The 26,657-nt window shown below is 38.1% G+C and overlaps 1 protein-coding gene across 7 annotated transcripts; it reads left to right on the top strand.

Moving 5' to 3' along the window:
• The first annotated feature begins 635 nt into the window (after positions 1-635).
• CRBN (cereblon) lies at positions 636-25,616 on the top strand. 7 transcript variants are annotated; one of them, XM_087743498.1, is made up of 12 exons: positions 663-774; positions 2,392-2,530; positions 4,288-4,400; positions 4,566-4,768; positions 5,651-5,800; positions 9,612-9,774; positions 13,751-13,813; positions 14,548-14,632; positions 16,288-16,403; positions 19,494-19,558; positions 21,096-21,227; positions 22,795-25,616. In XM_087743498.1, exons 2-12 carry the CDS (start codon positions 2,437-2,439, stop codon positions 22,976-22,978), a joined length of 1,368 nt encoding a protein of 455 aa, XP_087599624.1. In that variant the 5' UTR covers positions 663-774; positions 2,392-2,436; the 3' UTR covers positions 22,979-25,616. The 7 variants fall into 7 exon arrangements, with proteins under 7 accessions (XP_087599627.1, XP_087599626.1, XP_087599624.1 ...); XM_087743502.1 differs by lacking the exon at positions 2,392-2,530 and adding an exon at positions 2,701-2,798 and having other exon boundaries at positions 718-774; XM_087743501.1 differs by lacking the exon at positions 2,392-2,530 and having other exon boundaries at positions 636-774; positions 4,291-4,400.
• Positions 25,617-26,657: the final 1,041 nt, after the last annotated feature.

Below are 26,657 nucleotides of genomic sequence, written 5' to 3'. Positions count from 1 at the left end.
TGGCTCCTCTCCAGCTCACATTTCTGCATCAGCGAGACCTGGTCTCCCTCAGGAATCTCTGCTGGGATTGCACATAGCTAATCGTGGTGTTTATGGTTTCTGCTTCAAGCTATTTACCCAAAAGGTGATCCACCATGGGTTTTATTCACGTCCATCCCCTCTCTCAGAACTCAAAGCCGGGGCTCAGGCCTGAAGCGCTTTAGAGAGAAGCAGCGGGTGCCACCCTGGCAGGGTCTGCCGCCGTCAGCCGTGGCCGGGTCCTCTGACGAGAGGCGGCACCGGGGGGGCCGAGGGACACGCACCGCCTCGTCCCCGCTGCCCCCTGCCACCCCCGAGCCGCGGGGACCTCCAGGCGGCGCCGGCGGGCCTGGCCCTCCCTGGGCACACGGTGCCGCCGCCCGCAGCGGCCGCCCTCGCCTCAGCGCGGCGCTGAGGGACAGCGCCCTGCCTCCCCGCCCGCCGGCGCTCCGCGAAGCCCTTCTCAGGGCCTGCAGTATAAGATACACCCGCTGGGAGCCGGGGCGGGACGACACGAAGCCCCGAGAGCCGGCGCACAGTCCCGGCCCGCCAGCAGCCCCTGTACTCCCCGGGAGGCGCCGCTAGAGGCCGCCGCGCCGCCCCCCGGGCCGCGACTCCTGGGCTCCTCCTCCTCCCGCCTCCTCCCCCCGCGCCGGCGGCTTCCCAGGCTCCTCTCCGGGTAAACAGCGATGGCCGCCGAGGAAGGAGGTGGCGAGCCCCATAACAACATGGGGAACCACCTACAGCTGGTGCCCGGTAATGGCCGCGGCCGGCTGGGGGCGCAGGGGGGGCCGGCGGGGCTGCGGGCCGAGCCGGGGAGGAGGCGCTAGGCTGGGGTGGGCGTGAGGCACCGGGCCGGGGCTCCGCGGGCGGGGAGGGGGCCGGGCCCCGGTGCGTGGGCGGGATCGCGGGGAAGGGGCGGCAGGGAGAGCTGTGGGGCCGGAGGGGGGTGGCTTGGGAGGGGGCGTGGGGCGGCAGGCGGTGTGGGGAGCGGGGACTGCCTCCCGCCGGCCCGGGGAGAGGGTGAGGGAAGGCGGAGTGGGGCCAAGGGGGAGGCTGCGGGGCTGTGCGGGAAGAAGGGGAGCTCTGGGGAGCCCGGGCGGTGTTGCTGGGGTAGCCTTGAGGTGGGTGGTGGGCGGTGCAGCGCAAACGTTGACTAATGGAGCGGCAGCGTCCCTGCGGCGGCGGGCTGGCGCTGGCGCTGGCGGTGGCACGTCGCTCGCTTCCAGCCCGGACTGGCTGAGCCCGTCGTTCCGCGGTGGGAGAAGCGAGGCTCGGTCCGTGGGTGTTCAGGCGCTGGGCGGCTGATGGGGTGGAACATGCTGCGAGGTTTCCACCAAAGTGAGCAAACGCAGACGCTCTTCCCTGTAAATTTGGACCTCTGTAAAACCAAACGAGGTGTGAGGAAAACGTTTGTTGTTTTAGAAAGTCTCCACTCAGTTTAAATGCTCTCTAATGCCATTAATAAGCAGAGAAGCAAGAGGTGCTGTGCACAGGACTTGAGGGCGGTGTTGGGTTCCACGCGCTGTCCAGACTTCTGCAGTATTTAAGCTGGAGTTTGTAAACAGCCCGGCTTGTCCATCCGCATATACCAGTGTGATTCCTCAGGGAGATACCTATTGCATAATAACGTGCGTTTTTCTGATTTAGCTTATAGTGCCCCCAAACCGACAGGAGATCATATGGTTTTGGAAGCAGCTCGTGCTAAACTGGAAAAAACATTATTTCAGAATAAGCATGCAGAGGAGAATGTAGCAGTAAGTCCTGCCAGTAACCAATGTAATTTCCTATAGCAGGAAATTCTATGAGCATTTTATGCCTGTATAGTTAAAGTAATATGAAAATATTTCCTGAATATTTTAGGAAATATAGTCTTAATATTTCCTACCCTGTTCCTGTTTGTTTAAATGAGGTTCATATTTCCTCATTTCTGCACAAAGGTGTTGAGAGTAGATTTGGTAGTGTTAGTGGGCCAGGATGAGCATCCGGGAATGCCTAACCTGCCATGAAGGAAATGTGAGCCTTGTCATGCAGGGTGCCTTTGGCACCTGCGTTTCCCTTGTTTCTGTGTAGTGGGGATCTCACTAATCCTGAAAGAGAAAAAATCAACAGAAATAGGTATAGTTAAGGATGTAAAAGATGCAGTTCGTTTTGCCTTCCGTCTCCTGTTCCTGTAGCGTGATCGAGCAGGAGAGTGAAGACGGTGGTGCTTTTTCGACATTCACATGGTGCTGCTGCAGTAAAATGAGTCATCGTTCCTCTGCCACCACACAGCAGCTAGTGTGCGTTTTTGGCAAGAACAAGCAAAAGTTTGCAGGGCACAGTTCTTTCTAATCAACTGCTCTTAATTCCTTTTGTGTTCAAAAAACAAAGTGAAACAGCCTCTCTCTAAAAGGCTATTAAACCCGCTAATGATTGATGAGAGTGCATGCAAACCAGAATGTAATTTTTGATGAAGTCAGCTTCCCTCCCTGCTGTTTTGTACGTCTTAAACATTTTGCAATCATTCATGGTAAGTATTTCTAACTGAATATAATGGAAGAGAAATTTCATAAAGAAATGGAATATTTTTACAGTAATTAGGAAGATGATACCTTATTGCTTTAAGTTCAGTAATTAGGTAAAACACCAAAGAGATTCTGTAACCTCTTTTCTCATCATGCTGGATCATTTCTTGTTGAGATGAATACAATATAGGATGGACCCATAACATCAGCATGCCGTGCCGTGCCTCCTACAGAGAAGGTTCTGTAAACTATGCAATATAAAAAAAAAAAAAGGTGAGGTGAAGCAGAAAGAAGACTATTGACTAAACATTTTGTAAAGAATACATTTAACAAATGTGTTTGAAGGCCAAAGAGGGAAAGAAAAGGTTCTCCAAAACCAGCTTATAATGTCTTGTTCATTGTTCTCTTGTCCTCCCACGCTCAGAAATAGTACGATCTCAGTGAAAGAGAGCGGTGGTGCTCCCATTTCTGAAGGAAGACTCCTTCCTTCTGGAGCATCTTTCTTTTATAAGATTTGCCTACAATACCTTTCAGATAAGATAATCACTCCACCTTTTAAATTTTCAACTCTGGTTTATTTCTTAGGAAGATACTAATTGCAAAGGCAGGCAACTAGGTAGACTATTGTAAAGATATTTTTCTGCCTGTCTTGTAATGTAATAGCTTTTAAGATCTAAATGGTGTTTTTCAGCACCATTGGGATTATCCATTACCCAGCAGTTACTGGTGTAAGAATCCTGCAGATCGTTTTGCAAAGTTCCTAACGTCTATTTTGGATATAGCATGGTATATAAATACTGTTTATGTTAAAAGAAATAGGATCAAGTACGACAGTTACAGATGTGTGATAATTACATTGCATTTGTTTTGGGTGAGTATTTGCAGGCATACATTGTATGGTAATGCACAGAACAGTCAGTGAAACCAGCATTTTAGAGATAGGTATATTTTTTTATTCTCTTCGGTATGTTTTTTAATTTAATTCTAAATATTTGTACAGATTTTATACAGATAAATGCACTATTTATGTGTTTCCAAAATATACTGATAATCTACCTGTCCTCTTGCCTGAAAGTAAATTTAGAATTGACACCTGGAACTGAGAAATGGGGAGAAAGTAGTAATTTTTAAATACTATTTTGAACCTGAAATCCTTTGCAGGGTCATGTTATTTGCTTCCTTAATAGTTGCCTTTGCTGGGTTTGTGCGTGTGCTGGGGTTTGTGTCTGTGTGTGTGTTTGGTATGCACACAGGAGAGGCTGACAGCAGTGAAATTGTCTAAAATACCGGCAAGAGTCTTTGCATGAATATAGAGCTTCAGATTACTTCTTACTCGTTTGCTTTATGTGTGCAGTTATATTGCTCAGGTTTGTATTTCATCAAACACTGTATTCAGCATCCTACAAGAAATTAAGTTATCTGGCATCCCCGTGTACAGGCAGAAGACATTTAGAATTGAGATAAGTAAATACTACTGTAGTGAAAAACTGAGCTGATAGAATTTGTTTATTTTCTTCCAATAAAAGTTGTTCTTTAGCCTTTAAAAAATAAATTACTAGCTTTTGACCCTTTCTATAGAACACTGATTTTGCTGTAACAGCAAGAAAATTATTTTTCGCATTTTACAAATACAAAAGTTGCTTCCTCGTGAAAGGCTGTAGCCTGGGAATACTGAATGCATTTCTGTGATTCTCTGATGGTTTCTCAGTATCTTAGTCTTTGCTGATTGATCTCTACACAATATTCTATGTGTGCTTATTAGCAGAGAGCGAGGAAGAGGATGAGAATGAAATGGAAGTTGAAGATCAAGGTAGTAAAGAAGCTGAAAAGCCAAACGTCATTAATTTTGATACCAGTTTGCCAACATCACATGTGGTATGTTCTTCATATATCGTCCATTAAATACATCTTGAAGAGGTTTTGATTGTTTTTGTGTAATTCTATTGTAATATCCTTAAGCCAAAGACCTGATTTTATTTTATCCTTGTAAATCACCAAAACCTCTTATGCTACTGTCATTTCCTTACTTATTGTTTTCAGTATTTAGGTTCTGATATGGAAGAGTTTCATGGAAGAACGGTGCATGATGATGACAGCTGTCAGGTGATTCCAGTGTTGCCCCACGTGATGGTGATGTTGATTCCTGGACAGACGTTACCTCTTCAGCTTTTTCGCCCTCAAGAGGTTAGCATGGTGCGGAATTTAATTCAGAAAGACAGAACATTTGCTGTTCTTGCATACAGGTAAAATACACGAGTGGGTTTACTGATGGTATGCAGCATGTATTTTTAGCACAATTTCTTTGGATACTAAGTCAAAAGCAGATGGTTGCATCAGTTCTGTGGTGAATAACATAAGTTGTGGTTTGAAATAGTTTGACAAAAATTGTCTTCCAACACCTAATAAAAAGGTTTTCATGTCATGTTGGGTAGCTGCATGACAGTATCACATGTTTGTATAGAGAAACAGTAAGCGCTGATCTGCTTTCCTTGTTTGAGCATCCTCTTGACTTCAGTAACTGTTTGAATGCACTGCTCCATCTTGCTTAAAGAATAAGCCTTGATCTGAAATGTAAAAATCGGATTCTTGTTTTGAGAACTGTACTGTTGTAAAGGTGTATTTGCTTGTTTTGTGTATAAATTAACAAGCACAGACAAATGTTTCAGAATAGAGTTGAGAGATGGGAGATGATAGAAAAGCAGAAAAGGTGGAAGTCTAATCTGTGCCAAAAGAAGTTGGGAATGCTCCTCCCTCTTCCCCCAGTTTACTGTGGTTTAATTATGTGGGAGGTGGGAGCAGTTATTTTTAGAAAGTCAATCTAAAGAATTTTGGTACTTCGCAGTATCTGCATTTGAAACGCAGATAACACTGGTGTTCCCAGAATTTCACCTCTAGACCCTAAAATAAAACCAAGTCAACTGGCAAAAACCCCCAACCAAACAAAACATTAAAAGTTGCTTTTAAAATGGAAAAATAATGATTGCAGTTAGTTCAAGGTATTTTACCAAGTTTACTTTTTGATAAGACTAATCGTGTACAGTCAGCACAGGTAGACTAACTCATGGAATGTGAATGAGCAATGCCATTTGGAGTGTAGGTAACCTTTTTAATTCTGTTACTTTTAGTAACGTACATGAAAGGGAAGCACATTTTGGAACGACAGCAGAAATATATGCCTACAGAGAAGAGCAGGAATATGGAATTGAAACGGTCAAAGTGAAAGCAATAGGAAGACAGAGGTTCAAGGTGCTTGAAATAAGAACCCAGTCAGATGGGTAAGAAAATGATGTATTTAATTCTACATAGTGCAAATCTTGTTTCACCAAAACATTTACATTTTACTGCAGGTGCATCTGCCCTTTCAGTCACACAATTAACTGATTAATATAGATATTAATTGAATGCTTAATCAGTAGCTTCTCTGGTTATTAAGGACTTCTGACATTTCCTGTTCTAAGACTCATGTTTTAGTTGTTAATAACTTTGCTATAAAATTCTCTGAAGAATAGCTATGTGTAGTTTGATTTGATATGTGTGAGAAAACATCTGTCAGAATGACTTTGTTTCTGAAAACTAAGTCAGGAAAAAGATGTTGATTTGCCTGCATTGTAAGTTATAAAGCTTTATTTCAAAATCTCTCACATCCCTGTTTCAAACCAGATGTGAAATGAGAGGATACAATATCAAGTGCGTGCCTTCTGTTGTCTTGCGGAAAGCCTCTCTGATAGCAACCAGATTCTATTCCTTTGAAGAGCTGTAACTTTCATTTTCTGAAAGGAGACCTTTCTAGAGATGGTCTGCATTGGATGTGTTCCACTTCATAACTTTATGTGCAATTGCAGCTCTGAACTGCTGCAGGCAAGGGTCTGACAGTGCAGCTAATAACAATATACTTGTCCTGTTTTGTACTTTGAGTAATCTTTAACTACTGAGCCTCAACAGCATACAGAAGGATTCAGCTACATGATTCAGATATGGAGAGGACAGTAACTGTGCCCAGAGGGGTGGTGGCTTTCATGAGAAGCTGCCCATGAAAAGGGAGGACTGAAGTCTGGTAATAATGGAGAAACAAGTTGCTTCTCTTGTTCATTTTTCCTTTTGTAAAACATTAAAAGCACATTGAGATTTCTGGATAAATATTTGAATATGAAAATAGGTTCTTGATTTTTGCTAACTACAAGCAGCCCATCATTTTCACTTTCTCAAATACTAAATCTTGTTAAACCGTTGTCACAGTTTAGTACATCCTTACCTTCAGCAAGTCTTACCTCTTCCTTTCTGATTGTTCACTGATAATTCACTGCTAGAAAAGTGCTACTTCTCCTGTTACTGGTTGACAATTCTTTTCATGTGCTTGTCAAACACTCTCAAATCAGCTTTGATAGGAGTATTCTTTTCTATATCCTAGTCCTGTTCTTTCCTATATTCCAATGTGATACCTGTGATATTGAGAGGCTCCTGACAGTTTTAACATATTATGTAATTAATACCTCTGTCCATTTAAAAAAGTGGCTGAGGCCCTTAGCATTTAGTTAGGAGTATGCTGAGTCTTCTGTCGTTTTTAAGTTCTTCTTGACATCATACATTGCATCATGAGCCTCTGTCAGCATCATGTTCCAGAGATACAGGCTCCAGACATCGATTCTGTGAGCATGTGACAACTCATGTGCATGAGCACAATTGCTAGAGGTTTTTGTAGTCTTTCCTGCAAGGCATATAAAAATCATCTTCGTCCAAACCTGTAAATCTAAAACTTATCATCTGTATTCTGCTATTGTTCAGTGTAGTGGCACTGCTCTAGAAAGAGGCCTAGGAACAGTCTGACATCAGCATTTTCTTAGTTTTTTTATGACCTGCAGCTGAAAAAATGAAGAATACATGTGCTACTTGCTATTTATCACTATCTAACATTTGGTAACAGGTAACGTATTCCAAATTTTGCAGCTTAGAAAAACCATTGCTTGAACACAAGATGGCAGTACTTGGACAGCTACAGTAGCAATGGCATCGTTACTGAGAATTCGGTATCCAGAAACAGTTAAGATGTATAGTGATTTTGTTGTACTGTTAAAACATTTTATTATGATGGTTTTATATGTACTGACTAGCAAAGCTCACTTTTACGCAGCATGTTCGCAAGTTTATTACGTATGAATTTTTAAATTGTGAAATAAGGGAGGTGAGATTAATCTCATCATGGCAAGCTCTAGATTTGTTGGAATGACTTAAACTATATAGAGTTACTCTGCTTTCAAATAGTCATGTGCTTGGGAATTCTGTAGGGATGCATATGCGATTCAAAATGCTTGAATTAAGCTAGAATCATTGCTCAGTCCCAGTATTCTGGCACTTTTCAGAATATAGAAACACTTCCCAGCATTTCTTCAGAGTAAACCTATGCAAGTAACAACAGGCAAAGTGATCGGAGCCCTCCATGAACAAACAGGGGTCTGTATATTGTGCACATGGAAGCAAGATCGGAATCGGTGTTTACCTTAATATCATCAGAATGACTGTGATTTACCTGAGTATGTCAGTTGTCTCAACAGAAACTTTTCCAGGCTCATGGATGAATGCTTCAAGTCTCAGTAATATAGTCAGTATTTGAGCGTACTTACCCATTTGTGAACCTCTTCCAAACCATCAGCAGTAAGAAATGCTGAAAATTTTTGCTTTGGCGAAAACAAAAAGCAGGCCTTTCTGATTCAGTGGTTGGGCTAATTAATTCTCATTAATTCTGTCATTTGCAAGAGTAATCTGTTAGGTTTTCTAAACCTTACGTGTACATTTACATTTTCAATTTTGTACAGTAAAGTTCCTAAGGCTTTCTAACTTGATACTGGTGCTGTTAGGGAATCTAGTTCTGGCGATCAGAACCCTCATGAGCCAGCTGCAAGGGCTGCTGGCATGAGGGTAACGGGCGGGGTGCTGTCTGAGGACAAGGATAGCCAGGTTAGTATGTGCTAGGTTAGTATGTACTAGCTTTGTGTCTGTTGTTGGCAAGAATTTTAAGTGTCTTGACACATGGATATCTGTAGTGAATATTAAGAGATGGCACACTTCAGAGGTCTGTAATTATTGGAAAAATGAATGTTTGCCTCTACAGTGTTGTCCCTGTAAGTACAATTGGAAGTTTGTAATGACATGCATCTTAATATTTCAGGATTTCTGATGCATAATACTGTTAAAATATAAAGTCCTTCCTGCTAGACAGTATTCTTAGTAGCCACATAGCTGTTGCTGAACTCTTTCTGGAACAGGTGACCTGGTTGATGCTAGGATATTAAAAGATGATCAGAGTCTATATCCTATTTCTGCTGATTTTGAACTCCAGCTAAGCACATAAGCTGTTGTGGTTTGAAGATAGCAAACTGCATTTCAGCTAAACTTCCTTTCTGAGGGTTTGATATGTAATAGCTGACTATTAGTTTATACCAAAAGTAACTTGAGGAGACAAAAATCTAAAAATACAATGCTGAGATGGTAGAATGTTCTGCTGTGTTGCCACTGTCAGTCTGGCTTTAATTCTGTCCACCACAATCCCAACAGATACCTAGTGCTCTAAAATACAAAGACAGCCTGTTGTATCCCATGGAAAAGGAAGCTAACTGTGAGAGAGGGTGGGGGAAAAAAAACAGCAAAGAAACTTTTGCTGAAAAAGTTAAAGCTGTGATCTTCATCACTCTACAAGAGCTCTGTATACCAGTGCAAAAAATATTTGGAAAACAGCTAATTCTGTTTTTTAAAGGAAAAGGAAAAATAGAGATTGCTTCTGTCTTCAATTTAGGGAGATCAAAGTCCAGGCAGCACAGTGGCTTTAGTAATTTAGCCAAGGGCATGAGATAATCTGTGTTCTAGAACAGTATGTGTTTGGTTTGCTACAGATATGCTGTATGCTCCCTAAGGTGATTTGATTTAAATTAATACCACTTTAAAAATCTGATTAAATGGATTGCTGCTTAAATTCTATAGTACTATGTAGTGATTAGATCTATTACATAAGCCTATGTTTTTATAAGGAGTAAAATCCATTTTTTTAAACTCTTGTATATGTGTGTATATATCATATTTTTTTTCTTTTATCAGAATCCAGCAGGCTAAAGTACAAATCCTTCCTGAGCGAGTGCTGCCTTCAACAATGTCAGCAGTACAGCTGCAGTCTCTCAGCCGATGCCATATATTTCCTTCTTCGAAACCTACAGAGTGGCAGGACCGAGCTATACATCAGTGGTGGCAGAAATATCAAAAGGTTAGAAACTAGTTGTGGTGGTATTTTTCTTTTAATTTTTGATAGTATTTTGAAAAGCAATATAAAATTCCATCTGTTCATCTTTAGAGGAGGATGCACGACTGGGATGCTAGATGCCAACCTCCTGCTTTTGTCGCATATTGTGTGATTGTTTATCAGCCATCAGCAATGGGGAAATACACGCTTTGTATTATGAGTTCTTGTTGGTTTTAATTACAGTATTATTAGATTAATATGACATAATAATTCATGTAATATTATAATTATTATTTTTTTACATATTCAAAACACCTCAGAGAGAGTGCTGGTTGGTTATGCTGGTAGATGATGAAGTGTTGGTGGAAAAAACAGTAAGTTTGTAGGGTTTTACTTGTAGGAAGGTCAAAGAAGCATCTTCATTTTTACTGACATTGCTTTGACAATAAAAATATTGGCAATCAGTGGTGACAGTGCCAGTGCTTTGGCTTTGTACTTGTCATAATGGTTTGGTTTTGGAAATAAGGACATTTTTCTGGCTGTTTGATTAGGGTAGAAGAGGTCTTTAAAGAGCAGAGGTGGTTTAGATGTGACTCCTAAATTTCAGTAATGAAGCTGAAGACTTGTAATGTCTTAACTTGGAATCACGATTCCATTTGCTAATTTTGCTTTAAAACCTGCATCAGCTAGAGGAGTAACTTCTGCACCTGCAGTTACTTCTTCACAGAAAATCTGCATTAGAATGACAGACTCAGGTTTTTTAACTCAGTCAGATATTCCCACATAGATGATTACTGGCTAACAACTAGGTTGTTCTTTATAGTTTTGAGCATGCTTTGTATTGTGCTTTCATCTTGTAAATTTTTATGTAACACATATCTAAAGTTCTTGCTGATTTTTGTGTTTAGTCATTATCTTTGTCAGGTCACAATATTTCTATACAATCCATTCTAAGTCTGTTTTTTGATTTGTTAGTATTTGTTCAACAGATTTACCTTCCGAGATAGTTAATATGTAATCTCCCCCTGTGTTTTGTTTTTTTTTTTTCCTTTTTTTTAACTGAATTTAGAAACTTTCTTAAATTTTATTATGGCACTAAAAGTGACAAGATAAGAAAAGGTCGTAGAAATCTCTAATTTTTTTCATGCACTCTGCATATGTTGACATAGTAGTTATTAGCAGAAGATGGTGCTTTTCCACATGGAGTGAGTGAATTAGCAGTTCCATGGTCTTACCAATTTTATTTCCTAGAGCTTTTTTAATAAGTATGCAGACTTTACACTTCTTTAGAAGTAGAGGAGAAATAATCATTATCAAGATGTTGGCATTGTCATTAAGGAATTAGGTTCTACTTTCGTAGAATCTAATTTTGCTTCACTGGCACAAATTCTGTCTTTGCTTGTTTACAGTATTTTTGCAGCACTGCAGCTGTGACAGTACTTGGAATCAGGAGGGAATTCACACTGAGATTGTAGGGCAGAATTTTCAAGAGCCCTAAGTGGCTGATGCCAGGCCTAAGCTACAAACTTCTGCATTGCTCAGGAGAATAATAAGGTGTGATTTGTGCTAGAGACAGCTGTGCTGTTTAAAAGGTGCTAAAAGATGCATTTATACAAGTGAATGTGCACTTTTACCAGTATACAGCGTTTTCCTTTAGGAGTCTGAAATAAAATGTACTGTCAAAAGGATAATTTTCTTGGAATAAATTATGTTTCCCATAATAAGCACCATGCTAGTGTATTGTACTAGTATAGTTATACCAGGAAAAGCCTTTCAAGTGTAAACCTAGCTTATTCTCAGGCACAGTGCAAGCTTTTAAAAGACTAACTATCATTAACAGCGGACAAATATTCATGGTAAGGTTAATGGGACAAGAGTTAGCGCTGAGGTCAGTAGGAGAGGATGTGGTGAAACAGGGCAACCTGACACCTTTAAAAAAACTAAAATTGTGGCTTATTTATTATTTATTTAACCCACCGTTTCAGTCAGTGGCATATAAGAGGAAAGATACCTTGAAGTCTTCTATATCTGTAGAGATCTTTGGAACTACCTTCAGAAATTAATATAGAATCCTCGTAACTCTCCTCATTGTCAGATGCAGCTAAGGTTTGGATTTTTTTTTTCTTCAATGGTTTTGAACTCTGTAGCAAAAAAAAAAAGCTTTTGATTCTCAGAGTTCTTGAACAAGTTTACCTATGAGTTAACAAGCCCAGAAACACTAAACTTAGTGGGAGTGGGGCAGAAATCCCTTTCCAAGACGGAGTCTCTCTGATGGTAGCTGAAATGCAGTGCACATGTTTTGTGGACTGAGATACAGATCCAGAGTAGGGGCATCGTCCTGTTGACCTCCATCACTCTATTGATGTCAGTAGAACTGTGACTGTTTCCAATATGACAAGCTGTACCTCTGTATATTTACTAATGTGATGAGAAACATCAGAAAATGGAAGTTGCATTTTAAGAACGGTTTCTGCTCCATACAAGAGCTGACCCCATGTCAGCTGTCACAGAAAATACATTTGCTAATTAAAACAGTAACTTGAATTTTGGTGTGCCTGAGTTCTTTCTTCAAAGTATCATTTATTTGCTGTGGATCTTAGTCTCTATTGCCTGATTCTTATATTTTTTTTTTCCCCTCATTTGTAATATAAGGGTAGTTGCCCTCAAAGGGAAAACGAGAATTTAATTTGTAAGTATTTATAGAACAATTTGAGATCCTCTTTTGGAAAGCAATGTGGTTATGTAGTGTACTGCTTTTTAGATTTTTATTAACCTAAATCTATAAATTTAAGTGTTCTGAAGTTACTGTAGAGAATTGGTTAACTAAGCAAATAACCTTACACTGCTGGAAATTTGGTGGTTAAGGAATTCGGTTATAATCTAGTTTTTCTTGTCTGCAGGGTATGCACAGGCTATGCATAGGCTGAAGATTTTTTAGAGGTGATATTGGTGGCCATTTATATTTTGTTCCTCCATATCTGCTCTCTATTGTTGTATAGATATTTTTGTACACAATTGAAGTGAACGTGTTAGTCATGTTCACAGCGAAGTACGATACAGTAGCATGGGCCACTCCTATTAGTAACATTTTTATTTTGAAAGAATACCCTTCAATAAAAAATAGTTATGAGACCTTTAGTTTTTGGTTTTTTTTCTATTGCTTTTGTTTTCCTCCTCCACATTTGTTTCTTACTCAGTGCTCTATTTGGGTCTGAATTTTATTTCATAGGATGTTGTTAGATGGATATAGTACAATGTTTTGTTCATTGTCTTTGGGAAGTTATAATAAAGCTGTTTAATAGATTTTCAGTAGGCTGGCACAAGCAGTAAGCGTTTCTGAAAATATGGTTTCCATTAAAAATAGATACCAGAATGAGAGTGGCTAGCAATATATGACTAAACATCAAGACTAAGTTTTCTTAATCAGTAACTGTTCTGCTGTGAGAAAGCGTCTTCTGGAACTCCTAACTTGGTTATGTTTTTAACATTTCTATTTTAAAAATATCATCATGTATCCTTTGAATTTATATATGTTAGCTTAAAATACCTGACATGGCCCATTAATCTCCTTCTTTCATTTTATTTCTGCATTTGACTAAATTGATATGAATACTTTAATCGCCTTGTACCAACAATTGATGGAGACTAAGGAACAGATGCACTATCTAATGGTACTTACGTTTTTTTGAACTGTCTAGATTTCACATAAATACTCTTTCGAAAGGCATAATTTCTTATTACTAAACATTAGAAATACTTTTAATGCTGAGACAGGTTTTCTGAGAAAATGCATATATTGTCTGTCTCGTACAGAAGTCATAGCTCTCAATGCATTTGAGAAGTGGTTTGGAAGCTTCACGTTGAAATACTGGTCTGATGGTGATAATTTGTTGTATCTTTAAATATTCAGGTATCTCTTCTCTGTTTTATCTGTTTGAACAAGAACTGACCCTAAAATCTGCTAATGTTAAAGAACAAATATTTGTGGTTTTGGTTTTAGAGGAAGTTCCACTGTGCAAGTTTGACATCTTGGCCTCCCTGGCTCTACTCTCTATATGATGCTGTAAGTTCACCCTGTGTATTTCCAAATAATCTACAATTTGTTTTGTATGTTTTAATATATAATTATTGGATAATGTAATAGCTTTAATTTTTTTGGCTCATAAGTTACATTTTAGTGTACAGTTTCCAGTTTACTGTGAAAAGAGCAGGAAGGGCTCCCCACTCTGTATAGTTGTTCCCTCATGCTAGAGCATGCGTCTGGGGTGGGTAGCAGAGGTTCAGGTTCATGCTATGTTGTCTCAGAGCAAAAACTGGATCCTCTGTACCACATGCTCCAGGTGAATGTCCTAACCACCTGGGTGCCGGATAGTCTTAGGTCTGTCTTTCCTGTTGAAGTTGATTTACTATTTAAAATGTACATATTTCTTTATATACATATGTATATATGCATATTAGTACATAAAGTAATTAGTGTAAGAAAAAGCAGCAGTAGGGAGGAGGCTAGCCCTCATCTCATTCGTACAGTTCTAGAATTTTAGCAGTTGTCTCCTTATCTCAAATGAGAGTTATAACCACCATGGGCTGTTGGTTCATTTTGGCCCGTTTCTCATCCTGTTTTGCTCTTAGTTTAAAATATGTAGGTACAAAATGAGCCTGTAATTATTGTAAGGCTTAAAAGCTAATGTCCACTTAGGGAAAATAGCTTACTCTACATTTTGCTTCCTTTTTTTTTTTTTTTTCCTAAGAAAACAGAAATACCTATGTATTTAAATTAGGCTTTTCTTCTAACAAAAGGAAACCTTGATGGAAAGAGTCAAGAGGCAGCTACATGAATGGGATGAAAATCTTAAAGATGAATCTCTTCCAACAAACCCGATAGGTATGACGTTGTTTAGCCTATGAACTCAATTTTCTTGTTTCTTAAGTTTCTTAAGAAAACAAAACTTAGACAACTACCTTTTATTGGCAGTCCATCCTTCACTTCCAGTTTCCAATAAATTTTGGTGATTGACTTTCACGAAAGGATGATAGAGCTTTAAACACAGAAACATCCTCCATCCATGCGGAAACACGTTCAGTAAAAGAAATAGAACTCCATCGTTCTCCATGGCAGGAGGAATGTGATCTAAGTGTTTCATAGGAAAATGAGCCAAAAGCATACTAGATTTTTAAAATTATCTTTACGTACGTCTAAGTGTTAGTATATACAATCTCTTTGTTCTTACTTCTTATTACCTCTTATTAGACAGCAGGGAAAATAGCACCTAATGGCAAAAAAGTTGGTATCAGATTCCATGCCTTAGCCAGCATTGGGGTTATGCCCCAGCCAACAAGTCTGTTCTGTCTGCAGGTCTGTAGGATCTAATAAGAAGGAAATTTCAGTTGAAGCCTTTCTAAGGGGAAAAACATCCTTTCCTGTGTAGACTCTCAAATGCCTAATAAAGGGGAAATTAAAACTGCAGTCTGCAATTAAAGTCAGTTGAGCACCAAATACAGGTCTGGGCTCAATAGTTTTGATGTACATGGAACTCTCGTTTCTGATTTGCCTAAAGTAGTTGTTGAAAGTACTTCCCGTCTGCTTTGCCCAGCGTGCTGCTTAAAGGACCGTATATGGAAAGTGTATGAAATAATCTGAAAACAAACAAAAAAATCCAGTATTTTTTGGCATTTCTCTTCTCATGATTCACAGCACACTGATATTTTGCTGGCTTAAATTTTCAGTTTTTGAATTCTTTTACAGGCTCTGAGGAATGGGGTGATTTCCAGCCTAGCAAGGTTTTTGTTAGCTAAAGTAAAGAATGACTAGTAAAGTCCACTACCTTTTGTGTTTGTACCTTTTTAATACCTGATTGAAGTTGCTGCCTGAGAATTTACTATCCTATTAAAACTTTTTTTTAAAAAAAAAAAAAAGTCTGTCTTCTTGACTGAATATTTTTGGGTCTCATTTTGGTCTGCATTCAAATGTGAAAAAGCAAAAACTCCAAAACTTCCAGAAGGGAGTGTATACAGAGTATGTCTTTTTCCTTCTCACAGTGTAACAGTAAAGAATACTTTCTTAGTACTAATGTGAGTAATATAACTTGGTTGTAATTTATGAAGAAGGTGTATGTTTGGGATTTTTTCTCTTTAATTTTTCCTTCTCTCATAAAAGCCCATCTTTCTTTTTGCAAGAAAAAGAGGAAGTGCAAGCATAAAGGTAACAACCAGTGGTTGGAAAACTCAGTAATTCACTGTGGAAGTGGAAGTCTGTATCATACAATGTTCTCCAGGGGTCTCTTCTGGTTTTAGAATACATTACCTTACTAGCATTCTTCAGTCTCCATCACTGGTGATCTTTAAGTATGGATTAGACAGATATCTTGGAAGAGGTTTTACGTGTACATGTTCCAGCCTTAGGGCAGCAGGATGTACCAACATGACCTCTAAAAGTCTACTGTAAACCTCAGTTTCAGCACTCTATCTGTAAGTGAGTATAAGTAGTAGGTTTTATTTGTCTCCAAAATTCTAACAGGCCTGGTACTTTCTCATTTCCAGATTTTTCTTACAGAGTTGCTGCTTGCCTGCCAATTGATGATGCGTTGCGTATACAGTTGCTTAAAATAGGCAGTGCTGTTCAGCGACTCCGGTGTGAATTAGATATTATGAACAAAGTGAGTATTTTTTTCTTTGTCATTAAATTGTTTGCACAAAAAAAATAGGAGTGATTGTTACAATCTATAACAAAAATGTATGAAATTTCCAAATAATACTTCTAGAGAGTGAATTTCGGTGTTCTTTTATTTCTTCCTTCCCTTTTAAAAGTTTGCTCAAGAAAGAAAACGCTCTCTCACAATACTAGACTTTGTTTAGCAGCAAGCAGGAAACATATAGTAATACTTGCTTTTGTTGGAAATCGTATTTCAACACCTCACAGCACTTTTTTAGCCAAGAGATGGTGCTAGAAGTCCAATGTTGCTCATAACCATCTTAGGAACATCATAACTCCCTATTAACAGTATGATACACCGCAATCAAGTAGCTTTGTGCGATGAAAACTTGTGGATTTTGTAACAAAAGATAAATCTTCGTAGTATTGAGCTATTGAGTATAAATCTAAGTATTGGACTGAAAGGATTTTTGCAAAAGACATGTATTGACTTGTTAGCCAATACCTTTTCAAGATGTTTAAAAACTTGTCTTCCCTTCCCTTCTTTCCATTGCCATGGCGATGTAATGCTCTAATGTAGGACATTAAAGTTTTTTATTTTTACATAGTACATTTCTTTATAATAATATATACTTTCTTAATAATAATATGTACTATAAGTAATATTATATATTATAACTGATAATGCAACTAAGTATCAGTCAACCTCGTGTCACATCTGACTTGTTTAGGAACAGCATTTGCAACAACATCTCCCACAGGAGTTCAGATTGCTATTTTCTTTACAACAAGAAAACACTGAAAAGAGCCATTGGTATAAATACAAGTTTTAACTGTAAACTTCTTTATGTGTTTGATAGTGGTAGCTGGAATATTTACTGTGCAATTCTTGAATGGAGAGACAAATTAATATTTTGTTAATACTTTCATATCACAAAGAATAGCTATATACATCCTGGTTGACCCTCACCTTGCTGGTTGTAAGCTTGCTGGGGATACCAAAGTACTGTCTCAAACATTAGGTATAACATAACCCCAGTCACTGTTGTGTTTGGCTACTGGATATAGAGCAGTGGAAATTTTGCCTGTTTGCCTAAAAAGTACTGCCTGTTTCTGCACAAAAGAGAACCGGAGTGTCATTTTAATATTGTTCCACTTCTCAAAGTTCATGCACCAGAAATCTAAAAGGGAATATACAGAGAAAAGGAGACGGAAAATGTCTCTCTTAAATTCTGAGACAAAAATGGACAGTTTTTTGCGTGAGGCTCTGTAATCAGATTAAACTTCATTTTGTCTTTCCTGAGTCAGAAACTCTGAAAATATTCTTGATATTCAGGTACTACTAAGAACTGTTCATGTTCAGTACATAGTATATTTTCTATAAATCCCAAAGAGACAAGAGGACTTAAGTTACCCCCATAAAATAGAAGGTAAAGTTGATTTTTAGCCTACACCAAAAAGGTGTTTTCTTCATCAGCGTGTGACATTTTATTTTGTAAATGTGTTTAACTGTTCTATATTAGTGTGAGAATGGTAAGTGCATTATGGTTTTTTACAATTTTTTAGCAACATTTATTTTGGTCAAATCCACTCTTTTTAAGCCAGGGTTCTTTAATCAGAAGGGGTGCCCTGGCAACATAACATATATTTTGGTTTACTCGAGAAGGATGGACTTAACATGTTTCATTGTTCAGAATGTAATTTACAGTAATATTGTAAGATGTGATCCATTTTCTTTTATCTTTGATATCAGTGTATTATATTGCACTTTTAATAGCTTTTTCTGTTATTAAAGACAGTTAACTGTTTCTGTGCTTGTTTTTAAAGGGATGTACATCACTCACAGGTATCATACTTCTGTGAATTCTGCTTGAGAGTGCTAACTGTAGTAATTAGATAGGTTTGGAAATGGAGGGATGGAATTAAGTAGCTGTCTAAATTGGATTTTGAGAGGGTTATATGAGCATTAGATTATAATCCGTGAGTAAGGGCGATTTAAAAGAGTGAGAGATTGCAGGCGTTAAAGGTCCCTGGTAGGAGAGAAAGGCCAAGTGAGCTTTAAGAAGGGAAGTGAAGAGAACTGGTGTATGATAAATAGTATCTGTAGAGTAGAGCAATTTTCCTCCCTCAGTCTCCAAGATCAGTAGACAGTGTGTTGAAAGTGTGGGGCAGAACCAGTGTCACCTGCAAGAAAGGAGCTGGAGGAAGTTGAAATACAGCAACAAGCCCAGAGCATCGGAATAGAGGAAAGGGAAAGTAAAGACTGACGTAAGCCTGTGTAGTATCACGAGTGGAGTGCAGGAGTCAGAGCTCAGGGAGACTCAGAAGCACAAACTATGATTTACTTAAAGTTTTAAAAGGAAATGCGCTCACACAGGAACTTGTCCAAGTGAAGATCCTAGGCCCAGCATTTTGTTCCAAAATGTAGTGGATCATTTTTGGGGTAATTTCACATGCATTACCTTTAGAAAGAGGTAGAAGTGATGCACCTCCTGATAATTAATAGTAGTGTACTACTAAGCTGATTTAAATGCTTATTTTCTGGGCAATGTCAGTGATGAATTGTTTCATTCTACTTTCTAGAAATTGTAGAAGATATATGATCTTAAAGAGAAAGATCAATACATCTTACATATTTTTCTTGAGGAGATTAAAACCACTGATCTACAGTATTCTCAAATTTAGAAAAACTTAATGGATGCATTTGTACTCATCTACCTTTTCTGTGTTATATCTTAGAAGAGCAAAGTTTTTTTTTTCTAAATTAATTTTTAGAAACCTTAGAAGGTTGGCTCATTTATTACCTTTGTGTAGTCAGATTCTCTTCTGTGTGTGGATTTTTTTTTGCAGGGCAAAAAAAAGTGTATAAAAATGTTTTATCTTTTAGATAACAATTAATGTTTACCATAAATAATAGCAAATTTTTTTATCCTTTGCTAGAAAGAGAAAACCTAAGTGACTGCTGCCCAGATAAACAAAAGAATTGGTACAAAGTCTATTCCGAGGGAAGGGGAGAGGCGTTTTTATTATTTGCCACTGTGCTGACAAGCGTCTGGAAATGAATGAAATTACCCTCTTTGTTTTTCTTTTCAAGTGTACATCTCTTTGTTGTAAGCAATGCCAAGATACAGAAATAACTACCAAGAATGAAATATTCAGGTGAGTTTATTACTCTTAATCTTTGGGAGGTTCTTGATCAGAAACATTGGCACAGCAAAACAGATTAAGCTAGGATGTATCTTATAACTACTCTCAACTCTAATAAAATTTAAGTAAATATTTATAGGGAATTTTCTTTATAAAGCAAAGCAGGTTATTTGAGCTTTTAATAAAAAGTTAATAAATCCGAACATTGGCATGTATATTGTAACAGGAGTTAGTGTGAAAGGCCATGTTATGTCACCTAGTCCAGCACCTTGCCACTAAAGAGTTGCACTCTCCAGTGAGTTCTGAAATACAGATTTGTTACATATAAAATGTGGGATCTCATGAACTTTATTCAGAAATAAAAGGACAAAAAATTCTCTCTCAGCATTACATCCCAACTTCTAAATGTTAACAGTCTTCAGTGGCAGATTAAAATGCACTAATTGAGTGGCGTAGATAGGCTCCCCGGATGTTGCCATGTAAGGAAATTTGTCTTTTATGTCATTAAGCGTTGTGATATCTTTTTTTTTATTTTAAGATTATAGGGTTTAATCCTAATAATTTCACTAGACAATATATTCCCATTATATATTTGACCTATACAATATCTTCCATGTTCAACAATGATAAGACTATACATTTTCCAAATAATTGCTGCTTCTGGCAGTCTTGTCACTATTTTTATCTTGAATAACTAATATCTGTCCATCACATGATAATGTGAAGGTTAAAAGATGTCTTGGTTTAACAAAGCAAGACTCTCCACAGTTTTCCTTTATCAGTGTGATAAGAAGCTGACATGGTAATTAAAAGCCCTTTCTTATCTTCTAATCAAATGATGGTTTCCAGAAACCACGATTCCTGCTGTGTCAATATGATGTACTTTAACAGAAGAATGACGAGAAGTTAGTGTAATGAATGAACATTTTTGCTTACTTTTAAAGTTAGATTTAAGAGTAGCAATATAGGTGTTACTTGGTTTTATTGGAAGTTGCTATTCCAAAGCAGCAAGCACAATAAATTATGAGTCTATCATACTTTTTTTTATTATACTGAGCTGTAGGTTTTTGAGAGAAAGATTAATAACTGCCTTAAATGAGGTAGTTTCCATAGCATCCTGTCAGCTATCCTCTAAGTAACTTGTCCCCTTTCACAAACAGCTGGGTGAGGTTCATCTGAACACAAGAATGTCTTAGTCCTTACTTGCGATAATATCTTTTTAAATACCTTTTCTGAAGCAGGGACTTAGTAAGTAGGTAACAGCAATAATTTATGTCAGTGATCAATGCATCGGATTTATAACACTGGACACTTAAATTTCTGCAATTCTAAAACAATTTGACCAATGATAATTTACATTAGTATCTATTTGCTTTTAATTTTTAATAACATAATTAAAGGTACTTTTTTTCTACAGCCTAAAGTGGTTCTTTTGCTATGGAAAATAGTTCTAAGCATGGTTGGCAGTTTTTCCTCTGTTTACATTTGATCACCTTTGGTTTTTGTTTCTTCCTTGAACTCTGACAAAATTGTTAATTGTCTGTTGTAGTTTATCCTTATGTGGACCCATGGCAGCATATGTGAATCCTCATGGGTACATCCATGAAACCCTTACTGTATATAAAGCCTGCAACTTGAATCTCAGTGGACGACCATCAACAGAGCACAGCTGGTTTCCTGGGTAATAACAGTTAAAACAAATTTTATTAGTAAATGAGAGAAATTTGGTTGTAAATGTATTCCTGTGATGGTGGAATAGTAAATATGTAATTCTTGAAACATATGCTGTCATTTTGCTGATATGAAAAATAGGAAAGTAAATTTAGACCTTTTCAATATAGAGAATAAAATGGAAAATTCAGATAGAATGTTTTCAGAATTTCTCTGGAATTTTTTAAGTATATAGATATCTTAAGATTTTAAAACATAGTCTAGCATCTGAGAGCTATAAACAGGATAGTGATTGTCTGGGAGTTTCTTTGTGTATGGTTTTGTATAAGCCACAACTAAAATAATAATTACTGTTTCCATTCAGCTTTCTTTGATCATAAAGTGAATAAAGTGCAAATGGGAAACATAATAAATAAATGCAGTTATGCTATTGAGATACTTTTTTAGATCTAAAAACTGAATAAATGTTACATTAATTTAAAAATCACTAACTTTGTATTAATCTGATTACCTTTGGGGGGTTTATTTATTTAATTAATTATTATTATTAGATAATTAATTAAAATCTCTAACAGTAGCATAATTAACTGTCAAGATCTACAAGTCTGCCTAGTAGTGAAGGGTCTTGCACCAAAATGTCACCCTTCTCTGGTAGCTTATATTTAATGTTTTTTTGGCTAGACAAGCATGCTTCAGGTGCTCATTCAAAACTTTGAATATTTAACTCTTGAAAATAGCTCAAATGTCAAACTATATTTGAATTTTAGTTTCACAAAAATATTCTTAAATACATTTTTACCAGATCACTTTTCTGTGTGGTCCTTTAAGTACGAGAGTGTTAGAAATCATTCTTCTGTCCCTTTGGCTATCATGTCCTTTTCTGAAGCAGCATAAAATAATATGTTGCTATGTCTGTAGCCAGTCCAGGGTTCTTGAGTAATGCATGTACACATTTACTCTTCCGTTTTCTCGTGTTGATCATGTTTTTTTTTTTTTCTGGATTATCACATAGAACCGAGTGATGACTTGGAGGATATGTGGCATATCTGTCATAAGAAATGCACTCTTTAAGACTCCTGAAGAAAACTTGTGGCTTATGATACCTAGAGTTAATTTTTCTCATCCTTATGTGTTTTCTGAGCTCTTCTCTTCTATGAGGGTTTCAAAATATTCATATTCTGCGTTTTAAAGCTGTTAAAGTAAAGCCCTGTTGCTCTGGAAAGTACAATTCCCTGTTAATCTAGGAGCAGTGCAAAAACCAGTTTTATTTCCATTAAGTAACTTCCTCTCTGAGAACCATTTTCTGACTCTTCTTTAAAGCACGTAGTATTTTATCATACTGCTGAAATATTGTGCTAGTAAAATGCTTGAGTTGCTTTCTCTACTTGAATGATGTTTTCTTTAAGATCTGCAGGGTTTTTAGGTGGGAGCTGAGTACCTTAATTCCCGTAGTTTCTTTGAAAATCTAGCTTTAGACTAGTATTCCCTTCTTACCTGATAAAAATACTGGAACACAGCTCACTTAAGATGTCTCTTCCTTACACCTTAACATCAACCTTTTGTTTGGTTTTTGGTAGGTATGCCTGGACTATAGCCCAGTGCAGGATCTGTGCGAACCATATGGGATGGAAGTTCACAGCTACCAAAAAGGATATGTCACCTCAGAAATTCTGGGGATTGACACGGTCTGCTCTCCTGCCTCGGATTCCAGAAACAGAGGAAGACTCAGGCCACGATAGATCACCGTTACTCTGCCTGTAATCTAGTAACCTGCTTTGGAGATGAACGGGCAGTAGTCTGTCTCTTAAATGCATCTGCTCAGTTCTGCTTCTGATGCTTACTTAAACTTAAAAAACCCAAGAACCCACGCCCCCACACAGAAAACAACCAAACAAGCAGGCTCACTACATTTGGGTTTGGTGTGTATCCACATTACTGTTGTTTCAGATGCACTGAGAACTGAAGGTTCAATCTTTAAAATGACAGCTGAGGAGAGGAGGTGGCATGAGACACCAAGAAATCAATCTGATCCATCTGGACAGACTTCAGACTGAACTTTCTCTTTCCTTGTATAACTTCCAAAAATGTTTACTGCTCTCAGCTTGCAGTGAAAGAAGGTGGGGGAAAACTAAAATTACAAATAAACAAGAGTATAATTTATGCAATATATGTATGACAGTAGATACCAGTTACTTGCTGTGGAGTATTTTCCATAATATACTTAAAAGTGTCTTTGCTGAGAATCCCTGTTTCTAACTATGTGGAATACTTCAAATTTTATGCTCGTGCTATTTCTCAGATATTTGCTGAATAACCATCAAAGAGAGTACAAGAGCAACGTGTCTCTTCTGACTGATACTGTGTGGGTAAGGTCGGTGGCAGTGCTGTAACTGGCAGAAGCAAGAGCTTCCTGCTCCCTGCAGCCAGAGCAGCTGCATTACAAGATGCCCTTTGAAAGGAACCCCTGTGAAGTGTTCGGTCCTTGTAAGTTGTCTGATATATTTAGGATCTTTGACTTCAGAAGTCTTAAATTTTAAACTATTTATACAAAATACACATGAAATACATTGTCATTTACTGTCAAATGTGCTTATATTTTACTTTTCAAAATTATTTCTGTGAAGATTAGTTTACCAGCATACATGTCCAGGGTTCTGTGAAGTACTGTCAAAAATACATAACTATGGAGATTTTTCAGTAGTACTTATTTGGAAAAGGGGGAGGCAACATCTCTTTAATTTTTTTTTCTTTTACACTTTCATATCATAAAGTAAAATTTCACATTATCACCCTTACCTTACAAAGAGCAAAAGTTCCTAAATAAAACAGAAATAAAAGGCAGTGCTTTTTTTTTTTTTTTTTTTTTTGTCTGAAGCATTGTCTATGCTACAGAAATCGGGTGCCAAAATGGGGCAGCTTTTGCCACTGATTTATTGGGGTGTTTTTCCCTCAGAATACACTTTGGTGATGGAAACTGAAGATTTCTTCACTATGTGTACATACACAATTTTTTTTTTTCTTTTGAAGGTTTATCATTCACTCTTTATTTCTTCACAGTAAATCTTTGAGAACTTGCATTGTTAAATATAAGGACACAAAGCTACTTAAGATTTAAGACACTACTTGCTTGTTCTCAGTCACGCCCCTATGTCAAACATACGTAGCATGGACAGATCACTTCAGTGAAAGGCTAAGTCGGAACTCTCTACAAGACAAGTAGCTGACTTAAGTGGTAGCGTGGTACCTCTTACAGTGCAGCTGAAAAGGTACCCAGATGTGAAAAGATGCTAGATGCTCAAAGGCTGTTAGGATAGTTGATTATGCTAGGTATGTAGAAACTAATAATTGTGTAACTCAGGTTTAGTTCTTTGAAGCCTTCTACCTCTGTGCTTCTGTGATAACATTTTTTCTCTCCATAGACATCTTTAATACCGTATTTAATTTTGTGTGCAGTGCTCTGACGTGCCAGTGAACTGTGAAAAGCAATACTTTGAATATAATTCTGAACAAATAGAGGGTGAATGATGGCTCATTTTCTTCAAGAAAACATTCTGTATTTTGATTATGTTTCTATAATAAGCTTTCAAAAGGCTGAAATGATAAGCACTACTGTGAGAGTGAGACTGTGAAACCTCTGTGCTTGGATAACCACTGCAATCATACTTAGCTTTGCCCTCGCGCCATGCACATGCACACACACAGATGTGCACACAGACACACAGACACACACACACAGACACACACGGCTTAGCTGTAGGCTCCGGAGGTGTTTTTTTCCCTCAAGGATACCTAGTATCTGTTGTTCCCATTACCCTCAGTAGGGCTTGTTGGTGGCAAGAAGTTTGAGGGTGGTTTAATGTACCTTCTGCTGCCATTCAATTTAAGTACTCACTGAGGGTATGGTGAGGGAGGTTGTCAAAATTATTTTCTCAGCTATCACTGAACTTCATAAGGTCTTTGGGTTTTTGGCCAAGTCTTTTGGATTGCCTCAACTAAAAATGGTATTATGTTGGCAATGTTTGAATACAAAATAGGCATATTTTTGGTATTGTGTATATATAGTCAAATGTAAACCAATATAATCAAGTGAGATAAGCTGGGAGTAAATTTAGCACTAATTTAATTTTATTGTTGATGATACCGTTCCATCTGGCTAACCTTCTGTGTAACATTTGCCATTTCAAAGTCCATGACAATTTCCAGGTTGAAAACAAGTGTGATTCAGGTTGCTGCGAAGAAGATGAATGCTGCCATGGTGAAGCTGGCCGTTATACTGCTACACGTGTAAGAATGCTCAAAACGTCCAGCATGTGACTTAGAGGGTGGGTGTGGAGTCGTGGATGGTTCTACGCAGTGGTTAATGTTTTCTGTGCTTCTTTTCTCCTTTTTGGAGAGAAAACTACTAGATGGGATTGTTGAACATTATTACTGACAAATATGGATATCATATGCTTTTGAGGGCTAAATACACAGGAAATCACATTTTATGAAAATATTTCGTGTATTTACTACATTCATTGGTTGGCACGTAGCTTCATGCATTAATTAATCCGATTGACTTGCTGGCTGCTGCCAAAAGGGATCATCTTTCTCTTCTCTCCCGCCGTAATCTCTGTCCTTCTTAGTGAGATCTAGGAATTAGGCAGGCGCAGGGCCGGTGTCCTGGCTGCGCAGCCACATCAGTGTCAGGTCTGACGGGGGAGGAGGGACGAACGGGCGTCTTGTAGGGCCAGCTGAGGGACTGCCCTGCGCTGCGGCAGGTCTCGGCTGGACTGGGGTACGTGTGGCATAGAACCGCGCGTTGTCAAGCTGCCGTTGCAATAGCAGAAAGACGTCATACAATCAGAGCCTGTAATATTGCAAGTTCCCGTATATTTTAGTTTAGTTTTGGTGAATAGGTAGAATCACATGGACACTTGCACACTTGGGCTAAAACATGTTCAAATACTCTACCGTTTGTTTTTTAATAATGCTATTTTTGTATATGTGCTGCAATTCATTTTGTTCCTCATTGTTTTTTCACCTTTGTTAAATGGCTTTGTAAAAGCTGCGGAAAGGGTAGCACATTCTCCGCTTTAACTCTTCCTCTCTGCCTTTTGAGACAAGTTTTCAGAAAAATCTTGTTGCTTGCAAACATTTGCAAAAAATAAAATTCAGTTTGTTTCAAAACTGATCTTTTTTTGCTGGTTGTTGGGATGGGAAGAAAGAAAATGTTTGGGATTACATTGTGTTTTAAACGGCTTAGCTTCAAAAAGTAACGTTCAGTGAAGAGAGTTTCAGCTTCAAAGAATGCACAGGCTCGATGGGCAAAGGATGGAGAAGGTAAGAAATAAATAACATGGAGAGAGCGTAGGTTGTCATTCTAGTGAATAAGCAAAATGAAACATTAAGTCCTTCATCAAACTCTTTTCTGTGTCTCATCTGTGCGCTTACTTGCTTT

This window comes from Nipponia nippon, unplaced genomic scaffold, assembly GCF_047370975.1.
Source record: "Nipponia nippon isolate SJK-2023a ecotype South Korea unplaced genomic scaffold, ASM4737097v1 scaffold_9, whole genome shotgun sequence".
NCBI classification, from domain to species: Eukaryota; Metazoa; Chordata; class Aves; order Pelecaniformes; family Threskiornithidae; genus Nipponia; species Nipponia nippon.
This window is presented reverse-complemented; position numbering and strand designations above follow the sequence as displayed.